Source organism: Thunnus maccoyii, chromosome 3 (assembly GCF_910596095.1).
Source record: "Thunnus maccoyii chromosome 3, fThuMac1.1, whole genome shotgun sequence".
Classification (NCBI taxonomy): domain Eukaryota; kingdom Metazoa; phylum Chordata; class Actinopteri; order Scombriformes; family Scombridae; genus Thunnus; species Thunnus maccoyii.
In genome coordinates, this window is record NC_056535.1 from 19,865,854 (window position 1) to 19,887,505 (window position 21,652).

At 39.2% G+C, this 21,652-nt stretch overlaps 2 protein-coding genes across 4 annotated transcripts; one reads left to right on the forward strand and one right to left on the reverse strand.

Moving 5' to 3' along the window:
• Positions 1-946: 946 nt before the first annotated feature.
• On the reverse strand, positions 947-10,826 carry si:ch73-361p23.3 (tumor necrosis factor receptor superfamily member 21). The gene is made up of 8 exons (XM_042405718.1): positions 10,803-10,826; positions 4,427-4,603; positions 4,179-4,286; positions 3,789-3,920; positions 3,589-3,664; positions 3,206-3,471; positions 3,021-3,125; positions 947-2,376 (listed from the first exon to the last, which is right to left on the reverse strand). Exons 2-8 carry the CDS (start codon positions 4,503-4,505, stop codon positions 2,291-2,293), a joined length of 852 nt encoding a protein of 283 aa, XP_042261652.1. The 5' UTR covers positions 4,506-4,603; positions 10,803-10,826; the 3' UTR covers positions 947-2,290.
• On the forward strand, positions 9,811-18,529 carry ddi2 (DNA-damage inducible protein 2). Of its 3 annotated transcripts, XM_042405715.1 has the most exons (11): positions 9,813-10,656; positions 10,818-10,991; positions 12,586-12,715; positions 13,243-13,533; positions 13,656-13,782; positions 14,072-14,199; positions 15,380-15,508; positions 15,984-16,087; positions 16,247-16,439; positions 18,098-18,146; positions 18,480-18,529. In XM_042405715.1, exons 2-10 carry the CDS (start codon positions 10,854-10,856, stop codon positions 18,106-18,108), a joined length of 1,251 nt encoding a protein of 416 aa, XP_042261649.1. In that variant the 5' UTR covers positions 9,813-10,656; positions 10,818-10,853; the 3' UTR covers positions 18,109-18,146; positions 18,480-18,529. The 3 variants fall into 3 exon arrangements, with proteins under 3 accessions (XP_042261651.1, XP_042261649.1, XP_042261650.1); XM_042405716.1 differs by lacking the exons at positions 9,813-10,656; positions 10,818-10,991 and adding an exon at positions 11,026-11,361; XM_042405717.1 differs by lacking the exons at positions 18,098-18,146; positions 18,480-18,529 and having other exon boundaries at positions 9,811-10,656; positions 15,984-16,089; positions 16,247-16,354.
• The last annotated feature ends 3,123 nt before the right edge of the window (positions 18,530-21,652 follow it).

Sequence of the window (21,652 nt, forward strand, 5' to 3'; positions counted from 1 at the left end):
TCTGGATTTTCCTTTTTAACTGCACAAGTGTCACCCACCCTGTTTGTTGTGGTGAGAGTGGGTGGAGGAAACATGCAGAGCCTTTAACATTTCAGTATACTAAACAGCTTGCTGAAGGTTAAAGTATGACATTTTGATGGTGCTGAACATAGACAGCAGTGCCCAAACCCCAACACTGAAGATCTTTCTGTCCCTGTGAAGTCTGATAATCACAGAGCCAAAAGACCTTTATATGGAAAATACACCGCCTATAAAAAAGTATTCATCCTACTTTGGGAAATTTCATGTTTTATTTATCTTCCAACGTTTAATCAAAGTAGATTTAATGTGGCTTTTTTTGACAGTGAATAACAGAATAATGCAGATGAAATAATGTCAAAGCAAAAACAGATCTCTATAAATTGATCTGAAGTAATTACAAATTTAAATTAAGTTTTTGCATGAAGACAAAGCAACACTACTAGAATGTTTTTTAAGCACTAAAATGAAATAACATTACATTTATATGGGTGCCCTGTTTTCACACAAAAGATTTTACAAAGTGAGGATGAACATTACTACTGCCCAACATGTATATAATATAAAAAATATAATAAAGTTATAAACTATAATCAGCTTTACAGAATTGTTGCACAATTGCTGCTCGTTAAAAATACATAAACATTTACATAGTGTTTAAAATATAAATGTATGTGTGTACAAAGGACGTGGGTTTGTGGCATTTATTCTTGTTAATCACTAAGTAAAGTTGCTGTACTTTACAAAGGCAGCTATTCTCAGAGAAGGTTTGGTTAACTTTCTGTGTATTTCTTTGAAACCCCACACTGACTTCCTGGATCACTGACATTTACTGAAAGTATGTGCAGGGACTGTTTCCAGTGTATATGCATATTCTACTATTGCACCACGTGTTCAGTTAGTTAGTTTAGTTGCATAAAAAGTCAAGTTTATTTAGAAAAAGTTTATTCATACACTCTCTGGACATCACAGTGCACTTTGACAATAGAGAAAAAAATATTTGAGACAAAAATTACAACAAAAAAAACAAAAAAACAAAAAAATGTACGTGCTACAATAGGAGTCAGATAGCAACTAGTCTGTGTTTTAAAGTAAGAAATGTCAGTTATTTTCTTCGAAGTATTCCAACAGAGGGCGCTGTCCAATGACTTGGAACCAACCTGCAGCTTTTTCCAAGCAGCTTTTTCCAAGTATACCCTAGTCACATAAAACCAACCAGCTACACATCAAACCACCTGTGATCTGAAGGCTTTAGTATCAGATTTGTTAGCAAAACATAATCGATTAGAAACAATGAGGGCAGGCTTTCATGACTCCTCTGACTATACTGATCTTGGGAAAGTCTCCAGTGAGGTATAAAGAGTATGAAACTCCTCTCATTTTTAACATCAGTCTTTCCAAAGGCTGAAATGAAAACATGCATGAGAGGACATATCTCTCAGTGGGAAAAAAAAGGGCACATTTGTCTCCACAAGGGGAACTCCCCCAACCCTGCATTCCACTGAAAGTATTTTTTTTTATCATTACAGTTCTCAGTTTAACAGAGCTGCCACCAGAGGAACTATGCTAACAAACAAATCATGACAAAAACAGAGACAGAAAATATCAGTGCGTAAAATATCTAAGTAGTATTGATTGTTATTATCTTAACTACAATACTGGTCATACTGTTTGTTTCTCAGAAACTTGTCATTTGCCCCTGTTAAAAAATATGACATTATACAACATCATAAGGGTTAAAACGCAGTACAATATATGTACTGTGTGTAATGTGTGTGTGTGTGTGTGTGTGTGTGTATGTGTATTTTAGCAAAAGTAAAGGGGATTACTTGGAAATAGTATAAGGTAATAAATCTGTATCCAAATTGTGGAATGTAATAAATATTAAGATATCACAGTAAGCAAAAAATGTTTTGAGTAAAATTAACTTACTAAAGTAGGTATAACAGCTTAAGTAAAGCTACCTTATACGTCAAACTGATTTACAGTTAAGTGACAAAAGTGAGGTATGATACACACAAATTGTTGAGATAATTCACCAATATTCTATTATAACAGAACAAACAAAAGTCAAATATTGACCACACCACAGACTGAATATGCCTGCTGCAAAACAGAAACAGTAGGCTAAATAGTTTGCTTTTAAAATGCTGCTTCTAATGTAACAATATTTTAATATAATGTAAATATATGTGTGATCAGTCTGAAATTATTGATATAATAACGATCTGATCCAAATTTCACAGAATTAGTTGATAGGTCTAGTTTCACCTCAGAGCTTCCCTGGATTCACTTTGAGAGGACACAGACTGTCATCGCCGCTTTCCTCAACTGGCCTCCGACACAATGGGTCATTTGCTGGAAACAAACATGAAAGCAAAAGTCAATATTCAAGACATAGGCTACTGTATATCCATAATTAGTATCCATATCCCTTGCATTCTGGCTATTTTAAAAGATAGTTGTCACATTTAGTAGTACAGAGCCATTAGTAGACGATATAATGTGAACCATAATGAAAGAACTAAAATAAATGTTTTCTATAACAATGGAAACCACTCATATGTAGATATTAGGAATGCTTATTCGCCCTCTTGCCAAGAGTTGATGAGAAGATCGATACCTGTATGTCAAATATAAAGTGATGATGAGCTTAGCTTAGCACAAAGGCTGCAAACAGCAGTTAGAATGGCTCTGCCCAAAGGTAACAACATCTGCCTACCAGCACCTCCGAAGCTCACCACTTAACACATTATTATCTTGTTTCTTTAGTTTGTACAAAAACTGAAATGTAAAAACAACATATTATGGAGTCTCTGCGGGTTACCTAGGCAACCCCACACCGACAACAAGACTCCAGGTCTGCAGCAACTGTGTCATATTTATTGTAAAAACACGAGAGTGGTATCAATCTAAGCTAACTTTCAGCAAGAGAGCAAAGAAGCATATTTTCCCACAGCTAATGCTTAAAGTGCACAATCACTTTTAATTCTGCGACATACGTTGCACCGCTGGCTTTCTCTGCACACAAGGAGTGATGTGAAGCCTACAGGTCACGGCGGTCAGAACAAGCAGTCCGATAATTCCAAATAGGAGAAGGGTCATACCTAAAGAAGAGGAAAGCTACATGTTACTTAATGTTACTCTTAAATTTGAGGTGATTAATTGGAAGCAGGAAATATTTTACCGATTTGGTTTCCTGTGTTTGAGGGGTTGATGGGAGTCCCTTTGGTACTTGAGGCTACAGTAGCTGTGGTGGTGGGGGTGGTAGCAGTAACTCGATTTATCTCCTGAGTTGGGCCCCCCTCATGTGGACGCGTGGTTCGCAAGTGTTTGATGACAGAGGTAATTTTGTTTGATGTGGTGGCTGTAGTGATATCATTGTTATTCTTCTCTTCATTACAGGTGACATCTGACATGTTGGTGCCGTTCTCTTTCACACTTGATTTGCATCTAGGATGGAGGATAAAAGATAAACACTGTAAACAATGGGTAACTACTTTAGAAATTGTTAAGATATTTTTTATATTGTAATGCATGTGTTAAAACACTAAAGTAGAGTGGACATACTCTTTCCATTTTTGACAGGTTGAATCGATATCTTTGCTGAAATATCCATGTTCACATTTTGAACATTTAATCGTTTCTGCCAAGAAAAACAAAAAGAATAAATCATTTAACAAAAAAAGACCATTTCATTCATTACTTTAAGATTACTTATATATCCTTCAAACATATTGCATTTGGTGTTGTGTGACACATCTCCGTACCTCCCTTTATTAGTCCAAACCCCATGGGACAGTAGCAAGAGGCAGCATCATTCGGCCAAGCAACAAATCCTTCACGGCACTTACATGTTCTGTCTGTCACTTTCGTGCAGACTTGAGCTACAGTCGTAGTTTCTACAACAACATACAACAAAAAAAACACCTGTTAATTAGATGCAGGTGAGACTTGGACTCTAAAATTTGGACAGAAAAAGTAGCTGACCTCTTAGACAAAGCAGACCACATTTTTACGACCCAATTCTATGCAAAGTTTTGGCTCCATCAGCAGATTCATTAATAATTAATGTGTGAAATAACACATAAAGTAGGTTTGATCACATATTGCTCAAACTACAATCTTTTATGAAATACATCATAAGATTCAATACTTACTTTCATCACACTTTGTACACACGCTGCACCTTTGGGAATCATTTTCTTCAGGCTGGAAAAATCCTTCCTGACAGTCTGCACAACCATTGTCTTTGGTTTTCTTTTTACCTTGATTTCATTCACAGTATCAAAAGAGACAATCTATTTTAATCACATACTTAAAACATGTGAAAAATGAGAGTAAGTTGTAAAGCCAAAATACAGTACAAAGTAAAATTACAGTATAGTAAAAGAAAGTCATAATTTACCTTTCGGACATTTCGCATCCAAATCAGCAACGAGTTTACATAAAATTAGAGTAAATATGAGCAGTTTAAGCGGAACCATAGTCAATAGTTCAGTGCCGACAACAGCCACTGAGTGTTTCCTTTGTGAAACCCCACCGAATGTGAGACGAAGAAGCACAGCAGACTGGGAATCACCAGCTATAAATGGGTGACACCCACAATATGAATCACGAAAAACAACTGTACCACCAACTGGCTGGAAAGACTTAGGTTTAAATGTAATAAACAATAGCTTATAAAGTATTACAGTGTCTTAAAATGGTTACAAGTCATTTTGTGTGACAATGTGTCCACTCCTTTTATCTGAAGCTTCTATGAGGCTTCAGCAGTCTGAGTTAGTCATATCAAATGGATGTCTGCCACATTTACAGTCTTTTTAGCATCAAATTCCCTCTTTGTGTTTCCTCGGACTGTGTTTCCCTGTTGATCTGTGGTGGAAGTATAGTAACAAAAAGAGGGACATTTGCACTAAAAAGACTGTAATGTTGAAAGATATCTACTTGATTTGACTCATTTGGACGCTGAAGCTTCAGATTAGCTTCAGATGAACTTTTAAATACTTTTTTGTACAGAAAGAAGACTGTGGACCATCACTTACAGTGTAAGTGCATTATGAAGGGATCTTCTAATGACCAATATGAACAGGAGGAATGATTATGGAGAGAAAAACCTATTTCAATGTTCATTTGGGACTTGAGACTTGAAAAATTGTGAATCTGTCTTTTAATCTTACAGCATAGTAATTTGTGTTGTCTCTTCCTTAAGCAAAACAATATATCAATATAAACAAAATCAACATAATTAAGAAGTGTCATGGACAATTTACAGAAATGTTGTTTTTGTATTAAAAAGAAATCATTTTACTAAAAAAAGCTTCTTCACAGTGGATGATGATGTCAGTTGTCATGGACATGTGATTGAAAGCTCAGGAAAAAGCTAGTTAAAAAGGACCTTGAGTTAAGATTTTGTTTGTCAAACTATAGTTTGGGTCAAGAATTAACTTTCACGTTAACATTTTAATTGTTCTTATTTGCCACGTTGTTTTCCATCTAAAATAGCAGTGGTTTTATTTAAGTGTAAACAATGTATGTTAAGTTACTTAAACATCAATTTCATATTTCTATAAAATGTTTCATATGACAGTCAGACGTTCTCATAACAGAATCGTTTGTATCTCTCCCTATGAGCTCATTGCCGGTTTTCTAAGAAGTTTATCATGGTTCCTTCTTTTTCTGCGATGATGAAGTGAGATAAATGTTATGTGTCACTTTTTCACAAGCACTGTGATAGACTCCACTGTTATTAATTATTCAGTAATGCTTTAGTTCAAACAGCCTTTATGTTTCTGACACAATGATTAATTCAAATATATGTTGTTGATGATGCTCGACTAATCATAAATTCTACTGAGTTATTTTGATTAATGTGAAATAGATAATCACAAAATGAATTTAAATACATTTTTCAGGATGCACTTTATTCAACAGTGATGATCATTTTCCATCTGTGCAAACTCCTTCTCCATAATAAAAGTTATTTTAGCAAACAGACTGAACTACAGTTTAGGGTGATTTCAGCATAACCTTTATCTGGGTTTTTGTTTTCTTTCAGGAAAATAGGTAAGATGGGTTAACCATCGGAAACTATGCAGCCTTGTGCTGTTTTGCCAGTAAAAACAAGACAGTACCTTTGCATATGGACTCAAAGAGCAGATGGAAACAACCACATATTCTTGATTAATCTGCAAGATACAACCACACAGATGCTAGAGCTTTGTTCTTTAAAACGGATGTCAACAACACACCTCCGCCCAGGTTTTTTGCAGACTGTTGTTCAGTGAAATTAAGAAAACGTTTAATTAGAGTACCGCAAAGCTCACTGGTGAAGATCTTTATGCAATCTTAACATAATCCAATTTAACACAGTGAAAAAGTGAGAAGGAATATTTTTGCCGTGAGACGGAGCTGTCGTCACTACTCTGAAATAAAGTTAATTTGGTGGCCAACAAAGCTCAAAGCCAAAGTCTTTATGTGCAAAGATTTATCAGCTGAGAAGCACGTTGTTTGTCTCTTTCTGACATCAGAGAAGGTTTTAATCAGGCCATTATTTCTTTGGTTTCTAACTGTGAAAGAGTTGTTTTCAGAGTACAGGAATTCTTTTCTCTCCCAGTTGAAGCGTCATAATTTCCAGACTAGTGAAACTTTAAATACTGTTCTTGTAGTGTCACAACATAGCACGTTTGCTTCCTTTGTTTGGTGGTAATTTTGGCAACATGGTAACATCTGACATCTGGATCTGTCCAAAATATTTCTGTAGATGTAGATGTGCCACACCAAAGTAAAATTCGTAATTTATCAGTTATTATTACAGTTATCATTTATTGTTCATGTTCTCTTTGTTACACTTGAGCACATGTAGTCACGTAGTCGTACTGTGATTTCTCCATTTATACCGGAGGTTAACTGTTAAAGAGACCTGCGGTATAAATGGCACATCTCAGTACAACTGTTTATGTTTAACACACACACTTTGTGCTTTCAGGTGAACATACACTTTTGCGTTCTCATAATTTTGCAGTAAGATGAAGCATTTGTGGAATGAATGTTGTCTTCCGCAGAGGTCCACACAGCTAAGAGGAATCTTTATCTTATGTTGTTGAGTTGAAAAAGTTTTCAGAGAAGGAACAACTCAACCTTGACGTTACATGAGACTAAGAAGATCTCCACAAATGAGTCAACCTCATCTAATCTTCTTGTCCTCATTGCAAAAGCAAGAAAACTGACCCTGTAGATAATGGGACTGCACCCAGATTGAGATAACACAGACATGAAAATATAGATATACATATCAGTAGCTGTGCAAATGCAGAGTAGCTGCTGGTGTGTGACTGCTGTTCAGGTTTGGTGTTCTGAGGACTGGATATATGTGTGGCTGCAAGACACAATTCTGGTCCTCAATTCTCACATTCTCATCTTACATCTCTTGAATCTTGAATTAGTTTAGTCACTATTTAAGAAGTATACTGCTTCAGAGAAGAATATGACCTGAAAAATAATATATTTCATTATTGTAGTATTCAACTATCATTAAAAGGTTTGTTGAATGTGCTTTACAGTATATTTTTAATTTGCTGTTGCCCCAAGTTTTTGGAGCAGGAGACCAAGTCTGACAGTTTGTTGTTGTATGTAGTAGACTACTGGATAGTAAGGATTAACGCTTACATAAATTATTTTAAGCAATATTAATAGAGTTTTCCATTGCTCATGGGCTAACACCCATGGTACTTTTTGACTTGTTGGTGTAACAGAAGGCGGTTTCATGCTCACTAGAATAGAAAGTATTTGTGTAAAGTTTCTGCTGCTAAGTAGCTGAGGGATTTTTATCGTCTTTTTTTAACTGCATCTTTCTGAAATCCCTAATATGATTGATAATTTTACCCCAACTGATGGTTGTCATGTCACTGTTATGGCACAACACTCAGCGGCACCACTGTGAAAAGACGTAACGCATGCCAAAAAGTAATATTCTAAAGCATTTTTATTTTAAAACAAATTATGGTGATCTTTTAGTGAAGCTTTTGCTGTTTTGGGTTTTTTTCACTAGAGTTCAAGCAGATTAAAAGCTTCTGCACACCGGATGTGATCTGATTTATGTTTCTTGCAGCACCAACCACATTAATGTGAACTAAATGCCATAGAGGTCTGTGATGCAAGCTTTCTATGATGAGTTGGTGTGTGTGAAAAACTCAGACTGACAAATATTAAGAAACAGACATCACAATAGAGGTAACACAGTTTGACTTGTGGAGGTATACAGTACAAAAATGTCTCAGTAATGACTGGATACGGATAATTGAATGTGCATCTCACATTTTTCTTCAGTTTGACACTGTACTCACTATGATACCAGTAACCTGTGGGTTTTAAGTCGATAATAAAATAATTTGACTGCTCATTATGTTGGCTACGACTGTCGGATTTAATCGTTTTAGATCCATCTCATAAACGCTTGACAGCCAGCAGTGGTGGAATGTAACTAAGTACATCTACTTAAGTAGCCTACTGTACTTAGGTTTGGGGTACTTATACTTCTACTCCACTACATTTTGAAGACAAATATTATACTTTTCACTCCACTACATTTATTTCACAGCTATTGTTACTAGTTACTTTGCAGATTCATATTTTTAATACAAAATATAATCAACACATTCTGATGTATTTTTATAGATTGAGCTACGCTGCAGTATATAATGTAAATCTGCTAAAATTAGCTGCACCTTTAACAGCTGTGACATTAATAATGCTTACACATTAATGCATTAATAATTATAATCCAGTAATATATATTATTCTGAAATGGGCCATTCTGTATATTGAGTGTAGCACTTTTGGTACTTTAAGTATAGTTTGATGCTAATACTGTACTTTTTATTGTACTTAGGTAAAATTTTGAATGCAGGACTTTTACTCTTTACAGAGTATTTCTATAAGGTGATATTGCTACTTTTACTTAAGTAAAATATCTAAATACTTCTTCCACCACTGACAGATAATAAATACCATATGTAACTTTTAACTGAAGTAGTTTTACCATCATGCCTTCCATTGTCTTTACAGCAAAAGAACAGCTGAGATTCATCTTGAATCTGTGTTTTTGAAACTGAAATGTCAGAAATCTTAGTGTAATTGTGGACTCTGGACATAAAGCTAAACTTTAACAACCACATCAAATCAATAACAAAGTCTGCATACTATTATCAAGGAAAGCAAGAATCAGAGAATTCATGTCCAGCTATTTTTATATTTCCAGCAGGTTAGTGAATTCTTAATTTCTTTTAAATACTTTATCTTCTTCATTTACATTTCATCATCTTCATCATCATTTCCTGTTCAATGCATTATGTAATTGCTTCTGTGTGTACCAAATAAACTTGAATGTCTTCTCATCTGTATTTATTTGGTTTAATTGTTTTGTGGTTTCCTTCTCCCTTGCCGTCAGACTGACAAGGTAAAAATGCCAGCTCCAAATTACAGCACCAAGGGATTAAAAACAAATTAAGTGACATAACTTTACAATGAAAGTAATCTGCTCCGTAAAGGCTTATTTTAACACTACAACTTTACTTCTGGGCTGTGTCGTTTCATTGAGTACACCGAAAAATAGCTTATACAAAATATTGCAAAAGATAGTTTCATTTAAATTACGCACAGGCTGTGAGCCATATGAAAGTTGTGGTTTTTGATTTTAAAAAAAAAAAGTTTCATTATGATGTGGTTTAGGAAAAGAAAAAACTTGAGAAAAAAATGAGAGAGCAGACAAACTGGCAAGAGAAGTAGTCAAAAAAGGAATTGTTGAGATTGATATCAAAATCAGAGGGAAAGGGCATTGATAGGAAAATATCAATGAAGAATGGCAACAGCATTGGGATCAGGAGACAAGGGGGAGAGATTTATATTCAACTCAAAACAGAGCAGGAAGTGTAAAAAAAAAAAAACAGGGTAGAAACAGAAAAGAAGAGGTCGTAATAACGAGATTAAGAATAGGATGAATAATCTACACAGCACACTTCATGTTATAGATGAGCAACCAACCTGTCTTAGTAAACATTGTTAGGTTTCAGAAGCTACAGAACATGTTATCATCAACTGCAATAAATATTTGTCAGAAAGGAGGGACATGATGGAGGAAATGGAAAGATTAGGGATAGCAGGAACATAATTGAAGAGCATACTGGTGTGCGGTGCTAGTGGACAGGGCAGAAGATGCTGGATCAGGTGGTTGATCAGAACAGGGCTGATAAGAAAAAGTGTAGCAATCAGGACACAGTATGAGTTAATTGACTTCCGTTCAACATCAAAGGAGAAGAAGGAGGAGGAGGCGGAGGAAGGGGGAAAAAATCATTCATACTCATGGATCCATGTTCATGCCCAGATGTTTTGTGTCTTGTGTCTTGTGATTGTCTTGTGTGTAATTTTTAAAGAATCCAGTAGATGGTGGTAATGAAACATTGACTCTTGGTGTTGCTTAAACTCGAAGAAGAAACTACTCACGACTGCAAATTCTGTAATGCGACATGTCGAAAACAAGCTGGCTGACATCCATGGCTGAAATGCGGCATTACTGAGCAATACTTGATGTTGTGGAGTTGTTGATAAAACGAGAAAACTGTCACATCAGGCTTCTACTCAGTAAGTGTCAAACAATTACTGTCTTCGGGTGTAATATTATTCTCCCCTTTGACACATTTATCCGTTGAAATACAGCTGTATCGTGGGTTTAATCCAAATGAACATTGGGGGTTTTTTTCCTCTGACAAACAAGGAACTACACTAACCGCATTCTGTTACAGCGGGTTTGTCCAGGGATCCTGCCCCCCAAAAAAGCGATGCTGGTCACCGTTTTCTGCGCACCGAGGGATCGCCCAGAAACCACCTTCGCCCTCGATGTGTCTCCAGAGCTGGAGCTGAGAGACTTTGTAGCACTTTGTGAACTGGAATCAGGAATCCCAGCTGGGGAAATTCAGGTGAGACCCCAGCTAGCTGTAGCCGGAGAGCTAACGTAGCTAATATGCTAGTTAGTTAGCTGGCTTTGCTAGCATGAATTGGACTTTTGCTGTTTTGACGGACGAGGTGTTGCGAAACTTCAGTTCAACGACAGACTAACGTACCGACTGTTAGCCCCACCGGTTAATAACGTTTACTGTTATCACAACAAACGTAACGTTACCAACTAGTAGCCACAAGGGTTAACGTTTACAGTTATCAGCAACAGACAAGCGTACCGACTGGCAGCCAAAACGGTTAATAACATTTATAGTTATCAGCAACAGTCAAATGTGCAGACTGTTAGCCCCGACGGTTACTGAAATTTGCAGTTATCAACAACTGACAAACGTAAGTTAACTTGCCGACTGTTAACCCCAACGGTTAATAACGGTTACAAACAGTATGCTTTGTCTAAGGGTGACGTTAACAAAACCGAAAGTAAACCTCATAGGTCAACTAATTAAGCTAACAGTTGTCAGACCAGCAGATAGTTCATGTTGGATTGGGGCAATATAGCATGTAGCTGAATATAGAGCCGAAGGAATTAGGTGATTATTATCGACAGAAAATTAATCTGATGTTTTGATAGTTGACTTATCGTTTCAGTTTCAATTTTTAAGTGATATAAGTGACACTGTTTTTATTCCAGCTTCTAAATAGTGAGAGATTTGCTGCTTTTCTTTGTCTCGTGTGATAGTAATAGGAATATTGAATATAGAAAATAATTGGTGGATTAATTGATTAATGTGAGTGAGTTACAGACTTAAAGGATACGTTCACAGTTTTTCAAGTATGTATTAAAATAACAGTCAGGTCCCCATATGAACACTAGCTGCGGTTACATGGACAATATTTCTTCAACCCGATTGAAATCATCCTGATTAGAGATTCCAACTTAACTTTACACGGACATTAAATAAAGTTTTTTACATTTTCCAATGCATTTAAGCAGAATATAGGCTACCTTTATTTGACATGTGCAAAGTGGTTCTGCTGTGAAGCATCTAATCGGCCAGAAATATAACAGAAGAAGTTGCTCCACCTGTTTTCAAGATGGACCTACATCATGTCCTTTGAACAATATTTGTGTTTGTGCTGTTCATTCTAATTAAGCAGCAATCACAGCAGCACATACTTCTCCTGCAAACTTCAAACAAGGGGGAGAGAACAAGAGGACCTTTACAGCACATTATGCCATGTTTCTGTCCCTCCCGGAAACTTGTTCACATTGCCTAATTTTACACGTGGGGAAAACATGTGCAGAAAGAAAGAATATATTTATCCAACCAGAGAGAAATGATCAAATTAATTGTTAACGTGGTTACAGATTATCAAAGGTTTACACCACCCCTCTCAACCCGATTGAAAATTCCCGCCGATAATCGGGCCAGTCTCTTCCAATTGAGGTGGTTACATGAGGCATTTTTAAAATAACTTATATAAAACATGCTTAATTTATTCTGTCACATGGAGTTTGTAATCTAATATACTCATTGAATACATTGGGAGCAAGGAGTTGTAAATCTCTTGTGTGATGATATATCATTACATTTTGTGTTTTTCCAATTTCAGATCACATATGTAGAACAGCCCCTAAAAGACCCCACTCGTGCCTTGGGGACCTATGGTGTAAAGGATGGAGATGTGGTGGTTCTCAGGCAAGCAGACAGAAGGCCGCCGCCGACTCAGCCAGCCTTCCCAGGTAACACTGGTGTTTGTCAAAATTACATGAAAGCTATTGATTGTAGTCTGTTCCCCAGTTTCAGTATAGAGAGTGGGATGATGAGTTTGAGGTGGACTTGATTTTGGGGCTCAAAAGTAGGCAGGACAAAAAGTTCAAAATGGATGTTAATGAATAACAGTCATCCATTGTAGGGAACTGCAGCACAGTGTTTTTTCACACCCAAATAGAAACATCCAACCTGTGTTACTGTTGCTAGTTTTAGTTAGCGAGGTGGACCTGCAGATTTTATATCATGGGAGGGTTTGGCTGCTTCTGAAATGTATTTCACACTGAAAGTATGAGGAAAGTAAGTGCAATTTACAGGAAGGGAAAAGTATGCCTTGTTGAACCAGTTGTACTCCTAGGGACAAAAAGTAACAATGTAATTTCACCTGATATCTTTTATTTAAAAGACATAAAACATTAAAAGAACATCTATTTAGAGAGCAAGGTTTTTGTGCATGCAATATGCTAACTTCTCACCCTTTATCCTCTTTTCGTCTTAGGTCTGCCCCATATTGACTTTCGTTCCATCACAGTTCCGGGCACCTCTTCTTCAACCAGTCAACGTGGTGCCATAAGGCCGCAGCAACCGGCCCCACAGCCAGCGCCGCAGATGACGCCTCCACAGCGTGCTGCACAACCCTCCACGCCAACAGCCTTTCGCGGCTCCTCTCCTCAGGGGCTGGATGACCCTGCCTTACTTCAGCAGATGCTGTTATCCAATCCACACGAGCTGTCACTCCTCAAGGAGCGAAACCCGCCACTCGCTGAGGCCCTGCTGAGCGGAGACTTAGGTGAACAAAAAGACAAACTGACGTTCACATGTCTCCATTGACGTACTGTATTTGTGTTTGTGGTGTTTCCTTTCAATCAGATATCAGTCAGGTAACGCTAGTGTAACTGTCTATTTCCTCAGAACGTTTCACCAAAGTGCTGCTGGAGCAACAGCAGGATCGAGCCAAGAGGGAGCAGGAGAGAATCAGACTTCTGACTGCTGATCCTTTTGATTTGGAAGCGCAAGCAAAGATTGAGGAGGACATCAGGTACGGTCTAGAGATTTTTGGAGCAGTTCAACATCATGGCACTGTTGTGATAGTTTGTTAACCACTTGTGAATATTCATAACTCAACACATAGTACCCCACATCCTCAGCCTCAGTTTCACTTGATGCATTATTATACCATTTGAGATATTCATAAATTTGACTGTGGTATTTGTAACTAAAGTGAATGCAAATAAGGGAAAACAGCCTGTTTTACCACAGTTAGGTAGCATGTTTTCATTTGTTTTAAAAAGTCAAGTCTCTTACCCTTGGATTTGTGCATATTCCAGGCAGCACAATGTGGAAGAAAATATGACCATTGCAATGGAGGAGGCTCCAGAAAGCTTTGGACAGGTGGTTATGCTCTACATTAACTGCAAAGTCAATGGGCACCCCGTGAAAGCTTTTGTTGACTCAGGTAATGAGTATAAGATCCTGATCCTGATGCAGCCATGAGCTGCAGTTGTACTAAAATGTTGGTGCACTTGTGTCACATAGTGGTTGTTTGGTTTAGTTCACTGATTTGCAGATGTATCAATATCTGCTTATGTTTATGCTTACTGATTCACATTAGAAGAGTATTTGAACTTCAGTCACAATTGTTATGATGAGCAGATGTGCAGCCCTCAGTGTAGTCTTCTGTATCAGCCTCTATCACACACACACACACACACACACACACACACACACACACACACACACACACACACACACACACACAGGGGGGTTTAAGTAAGAGCATATCTACAGCATTTCCTCTTCAAACCATCTCTCTATAGCTCCATAAATCTGTAAGTCAGCTGCAAATGTAATGGGGAAAAAAAGCATACAAATCAGCAGAATAGAAGCATCCAAATCTCCTTTCCACAGGTTCTAACCTTTGCCCAGACACCCTGCAAAAGAAACCAGTTTAAGTCGCTTGTAAGCATGATCTCATTCCCCTTACGATCCTTACAAGAGCAGTATGACTCAGCAAAGACAAGGAATAATAACCTCGCCGCTGACCACAGTCATTTGATACATTGGTAGCATTTGCATTTATGAAGCATTGTCAGTGTTTCCCCTACGTCGACTGCTTTTGGGGGTGGCATTTACGTTTAGTGCCAGATAAGACAAATTACTGCTAACCTTTTCCTCTGCTCTGCTCACATTCAGCGTCACTTTCCTGCTGCTCGCTTTACTCACTCAACCACACATATTACGCACTGCCCTAAAGGAGCTACGCTACTCGTATAATAATACCTTTCACTTAGATGTCCTTTGAAGAATGAGGAGAGGAAGGATTCTGGGATTTGATGCAGTGGTTGATGACTCAAATCAATTCTATGATAATGTAGGGTGTTATTGTGCTCGTACAGGGTGTTATCGTGCTCGTACAGTGTGCAAGTGAAAATCATTAGTAGTAGTTGATATTAATGATTGTTTAAAATTTTTGCAGCAGCGCTCATAGTATACTGTATATAGGGGAAACACTGATTGTATCCCCCTCTTCATTGCACAGGACGTACAGTACATGTAGGATTTCATAGAGCATGATGTTCCTCTCTTTTTGTCATACCCACTGATTCCTTGTACCTGCTCCTGACCCTTGTTTTTAGGAGCCCAGATGACCATCATGAGCCAAGCGTGCGCCGAACGCTGTAACATCATGCGCCTGGTGGACCGACGCTGGGCAGGGATCGCCAAGGGAGTGGGCACCCAGAAGATCATTGGCAGAGTTCATTTGGGTGGGTGTCACCTTTTTCAAGTATTTTGTTTGAGCAGCACTTAACTTAAGCCAATCCTACTCACCTCCTACAGAGTCATACTCATGGACGCCTTTTTTATGTGTCTGTGTTCAGTTTTAGAATATATGCCTAGTGGCGAGAGAACTTTGCTCAGCTCAATTACAGGATGTCTGCAGGACATCCTGTAATTGAACCAAACGTAGAACGTCAAGTCCACCTTCTATTTACATGCACCCATCATTATTTAAGTACTGGATTTTGTATGTTTCCCATGAAAGGGCAATGTAAGAAACATTGTCCATGGTAGTTTAACGTTTAGATCTGCACACAGAGATATAAAAAGACATCAGAGACTGCATTTCTCTGGATTGGCAGGAAAAAAACTCCCCCAATCTCGAACTATCCCTTCAACTGCATCCATATTAAAGTGTGTGCATGACATGTCGATGTAGTTCAATTTGTGTTGTCCATGTAGCTCAGGTCCAGATAGAGGGGGACTTTCTACCTTGCTCTTTCTCCATCTTGGAGGACCAGCCGATGGACATGCTGCTTGGCCTGGATATGCTGAAGAGACACCAGGTGTGAGCCCCTTTTATCTGATCCCAGTATGCAGTACATCATTGGACTGGATTGAATTTTGCTCAGCAGGAGTTTCAGTTTTTCAGTTCATTTTATACTGAATGTACTGGAAAGCTGAAGATGATCTAGGTTCATTATTTGTCCTGTTTTTTCTCGTAGTGTTCGATCGACCTGAAGAAGAGCGTGCTTCTAATAGGCACTACAGGCACTGAAACTCGCTTCCTGTCTGAGGCAGAGCTGCCAGAGTGTGCTCGACTGGCATACGGGGCAGAGGGGCGTGAAGACGCCCGTCCAGACGAGATAGCTGACAGAGAACTGGCAGAGGCGCTTCAGAGGTCCATACAGGAAAGCGGTAAGAACAGTCTCTCATCTCTGCACTTCAGCCTGTTTTTCATTGGGCTTTTTTCAGCTCAGTTAGAAATACATTTGCATGTGCCACTTAATGCTTCTCAACCCCATTTTATGCAGTCATCTGAATTTTCAGTCACATAATCACTTCATGTCATCACCTCAGCAAATTAAATGTGCTTTAGAATAAGATGAAATTGAGAGCTGACTGTCAGGCAAAGAAAACCACGTATAAGATAAATAAAATCTTAGCTGAGATCAGGCTTAAAGGGAAACACTCATGCTTTGAAAATTGATTTTTATATGATAGTGATTGAGCTAACACTTAATTCGTCACATGAGTTAATTACGCTACTATCCCTTTAGCAGACACATCACAGAGCAGTCTTCTGTATGTCTTTGAAACCCTGCTGATCTGCTTGAAAATGTTTACCATTTACGTCATTGTTGGACGGTCCAGGAATGTAGAGATCATAAATCTACAGGCAATACCGTCTGGGTTTAAGCTGCCCTTGGTGGGTGTGATGTCGGAACCTATTGTATATTCAGAGGAACAGACTTAACCCAAAGGAGCCATCAGTGCTAACCAACAGCACAGAACATGTTCAGTCTATTGCAGTGAATTCTGTTGTGGACAACAGTGCAGATGGATCTCTGAAGGAGTGTGAGGACACCACTTGAAGCCACCCACAAAGACAAAAGGAACATGTATTGCTAACAGAAATGTAGGTGGTTGACTATGAGCCAGAGGATGTAACATGGACCATTTCAGATTCAAGATATTAGGGCAGCACTAGAGACATGCATATCAAAGAAAAAAAGAAACGCTCTCATTATGATTTCTGTACGAATTAATATTTCATTGTGATGTAGCATATCACAATACGAGAAAATTGTCTCACGACTGTAAGATTTGTAAAATATTATGAGTATCTTTTAGTGTGTACGCTTGAACAATGACTAACAATGTGTGCAGTGTTGACATACTAATGATAATACCATCAACCTTACTAAGGGACCTCAACAACTCCCAAAGCCTGAATTACTCCAAGCTAATTAAATCAGGTAGCATTGGCATATTCATGACAATCAAATTTTGACATCTCATAAATAAAATAAGCTTCCTCATATATAAGAATAGTTTGTAACGTAACATGAAATTGTGTTTGTGTCTACATGTCAGTTAGACAAGTAAGTGTTTCCCTTTAATGTCGTTTAAGTCTTTTTAGCTGTTTATCATCTATCGGCCAGTAATCGCTGCAGATTGTAAATGGAAACGGATTGAGAAACAACAGCAGACCTGAGTTGAATTCAGGCTTGGATGGGGCACTGTGGTACGGCAGCAATGTTGTGAAAAGAGGCAATCCTCCACTAGGGCATCAATCGTCTGACAGTTGAAACAGAACTTAAAATTAAGTGATTTTGATCAAATATCCTTCTGATGTGACCTTGATTGAGCTTCCGGAGGTTCAGGGACGGGGTACGTGATTGCGTTGTGACCTCTCTGTCAGGACGTAGACTCGAGTTGTTTTTGGATGACGCTTTTCACATCTGTGCGTGTGAAAAGGGTGATAGGTTGGTGCATGCTCTGTGTGTGACTGCTAACTTTCTCCGTCCCTTTGCATGATGTGTGTGGTGTGTGCCCCCTAACCCCCTGAGCAGGACAGCACTGATGCATTTGGAGACAGCTGGAGAGGGCCCTACCAACCAGGTACTGCAAATTCACAAGTCCATTGCCAGTGCTAAGTCCCATTGCTATTTATTTCTTTTATTTTGCTGTTATTTTGCCGCTGGATCTGTTAATTGATGTTACTTTTGTTTTTATTTATTCATGTATTTGTTCTAAATACATATAATTGGTTCAAAAGGATAATCAAGCATTTTATAAGAGTTTCACCAAGGAAATTGGTGTTTTGGTCCCTAAGCTACTATGAAAATGTAAATATCAAAAGTCAAAATACAAATCATCCAAAGTAATGTTCCCAAACAGGATTCACACAAACTCCAGCTGTTTAATTCTTAATTATATTTTCTCTTACAATAGACACTGCAGATGGACAAACTACCTCACCGCAGCCCCCACCATTTACATTACCCAGAACCTTAGACCAAATGTCCTCATCCACCTCCCCTTCCCAAAGTCCTTCCTCTGGCCAGCCCCAGAACCCGACCCTGGATCGCTCTCAGTCTGCCCCAGCCGCCATGGAGCAGGCCTCAGCATCAGGGCAGCGCCAGGACCAACCTGGCTTCCAGGAGCCTCCTGTGTCGTCATCCCCAGCAGACGATGCTGGTTCTACACCACATCAGGTCCACCCTCACCCTCTGCCAGACCATAGCATCTCTGAAGTGCCCTCTGCACCCGGCCCCTCAACAGACGCCCTCCCTACGTGTACTCCTCCTGCAGACGTGACTGCAAGTGGCAGTCCAGACCTCCAGTATCCAGAGGGTGGCACACTTTCTAGAGCCACAGAGGGGGATGCTGAATCAGATGAGGCGGTGAACAGCTCCATGCTCCCCCATCCAGAGGAACTTTCCCCCATTCAGCCAATGGAGCAGGAGGCGACTGAGTCCGACACAGCTGACGCCACGGAAGATGGTGTGAGCGCTCCTAGCCAGTCTGACTCGGTTGAAATGGAGTCCCCGACTGCCTCCCAAGGTTTGGTGTCGTCTGAAAGAGACCAGCCTGAAGGAGAACGCTGCTCCAGCTCCGACAGCATCCCCTCGCTGGCAGCCGCTCTGATGGAGCTGCACGAGCTGCTGGTGTCCAACAACTGTCAGTCCCAAAACCGCAGCACCTCCTGCTCCCCTTCGCATCCATTCAGACAGGACACAGACGAAGTAGCCCCCGAGCCACGCACTCCGACACCTGAAATCACCCAACCTACCCCCTCTACAGCCATTACAGCCGGTGTAGAACCAAGCGATGCCAAAGCCAACCATGCTGCTGCTGTGTCTGATGAGGAACCATCTAAGTGTCTTGCGCCCGAGCTCTCTGGCCAGGATGAGCATCTGGGCGGAGATACAGCGCAGACTGTGGAGGGACAAGGACCGCCACAATGTCCAGATGGCTCCGGGGAGAGGAGGGCAGATCAATGTGGACAAGATGAAGCCAGTAACATCAGCATTTCTCAGCCTGAGCCAGAGGTTCCTCCTGATCCTGCCGGGGACTTGGAGATCAGGGAACCTCCTGAGGGGCAGCAGGGGAGAGGGGTCGCAGACGGAAGAGCCTCTGGCACAAACACCCCAGACACTCTCGGCCTCCAGACTGAGCACACTTTTCTCAGCCCTCTGTCGATGGCAGTGGGCTCACCAGAGGAAGTCTCTAGCACCTCTTCTCCCTCTGCCCCTCAAGCTCCCCAGCCTACATCTCCAGCCCTTCTTCTCCCTTCTCCACATCCCTTTACAGAACAATTTCCAGCTGAGCACATCCAGAGAATCCAGGCAGCAGGATTTTCTGCCAGGGAGGCTGCAGAGGCACTGGAACAAGCCCATGGGGTTGTGGAGCTTGCTCTGCTGGCACTACTAGCCCGCAGTATCACTGTGCCCACCTAGACTCATAACCAGTCACGCGAGTCCCCGACCTCCCAACTCAGCATCTGCCTGATTTATACCTTGTTACTGATCCAGATGTCTCAGTCCCTTCTCAGCAGGGAGCACGTAATAACACAGGGAAATGCTGTCTCTTGGTTTGTCATACAGAATATCTAAGAACAAACAGGACAACTGGTAACACTTTTCTGGATATAACAGATATGTGAGGTGTGTTTGCATGCAGGTGTTTTGGGTGCCCACCCATTTCATTGGTTTTTAGATATTTGGTATGGTAGATTGATTTTTTTTTTTTCTTCTTCTTGTTTTGTCGTCCAACATTGACATATTATTAAATGCCCAATGTATGATTGAATCCTGAACCATTAAACATTATAATTTCCCCCTTTTGATATCTCAAAAAACTATTGTTGTGTAAGAGTTTAAGTTGCAGAGCATCAATTAAAAAAAAAAAGTAATAATCTCAAAATGGAGTAGCAGTACTCCCGCTCCTCGTGCCACTTCAATTTAAAAACAATCAGAACCCGCTGATGGAAAATCCACCTTGTGGGAACTGCTGCAGTTGAGAAGGATTGATCATTTTTGTGATCAAGTTTACAAAAAATTCCTACAAGCCCCATGATTCACACTCAGTATCACACAAATATCAAGTGAGCCACAAGCGTTTGTTGAGATATGATCATAGAAGGCATTTTGTGATTCAGTGTATTAAAGAAGGTATCTTGTACTGTATGTATCATTATCCTGAAAGCTTTGCCATATGTAGATTACAAAACAGTTTGTAGCTCCTGTTCAGAAAAGTCCTTTTTATTTTGTGTCAAATCATCATAGTGTGTGTTCATACCCTTTAAAAACACCCATTTTCATTTTGTAATCTGTTATGAATATGGCCATCCGCGGCTGTCAGATGTTTTGTCAGTACAGCATATATCAAGGATTTTAATGGCTTTATTTGAGTCATCTACCAACAATGTTCAGGCAGATTGAATTATTTACTTTTATCTTGTATGAAATTTTAAATTGCAAATAAAATGGAACTAGTATTTGTATACCTTTTATGTGTGGATTTATTCTTTTGTGTAAATAAATGCAGTGTCTGTTAGGGGCTGCTTTTTAATAATAAAGCTGGTCTGTCATCCGATATTTTTATTTTTTATTTTTATACTATAGCTGGTAACACAATTCAGCACATAATAAATGTGTTAGTCAACTTGTGTCTCAATTCCACACTACATGCTAATTTATCTATTCTATCATTCTTTGCAGGTAATATACAAAAAAATGTATGCACTCAAGTGTCTTATACTAACAGGAAACGCTATGCGTGTAAATCAAACTTTGGAAAGTTGCTGCCAATTAAACTACCATAAAATTAGACAGCAAATGTTAAATAGTTATTTTTTGTTTTGTAGGGTGTTCACAAAGCTGTTTTACCACTATCCAGAATTTCCTTCAGTGTCAAGTGTTTTTTTTTATTATGCAAACTGAAGGTTTTTTAACTCCTTTTTTAAGCGTTTGCATACTACATACTGGGACCTTGCTTGGGCTGCTGCTAACAATTTCAATCGATTGTATGTGTGAACCTGTTTGCCAATAAAACTGGTTCTGATTCATCTGCTAATAATGTAATCGATTAATTGTTTGGTTTATTGTCAGCAAATAGTAAAA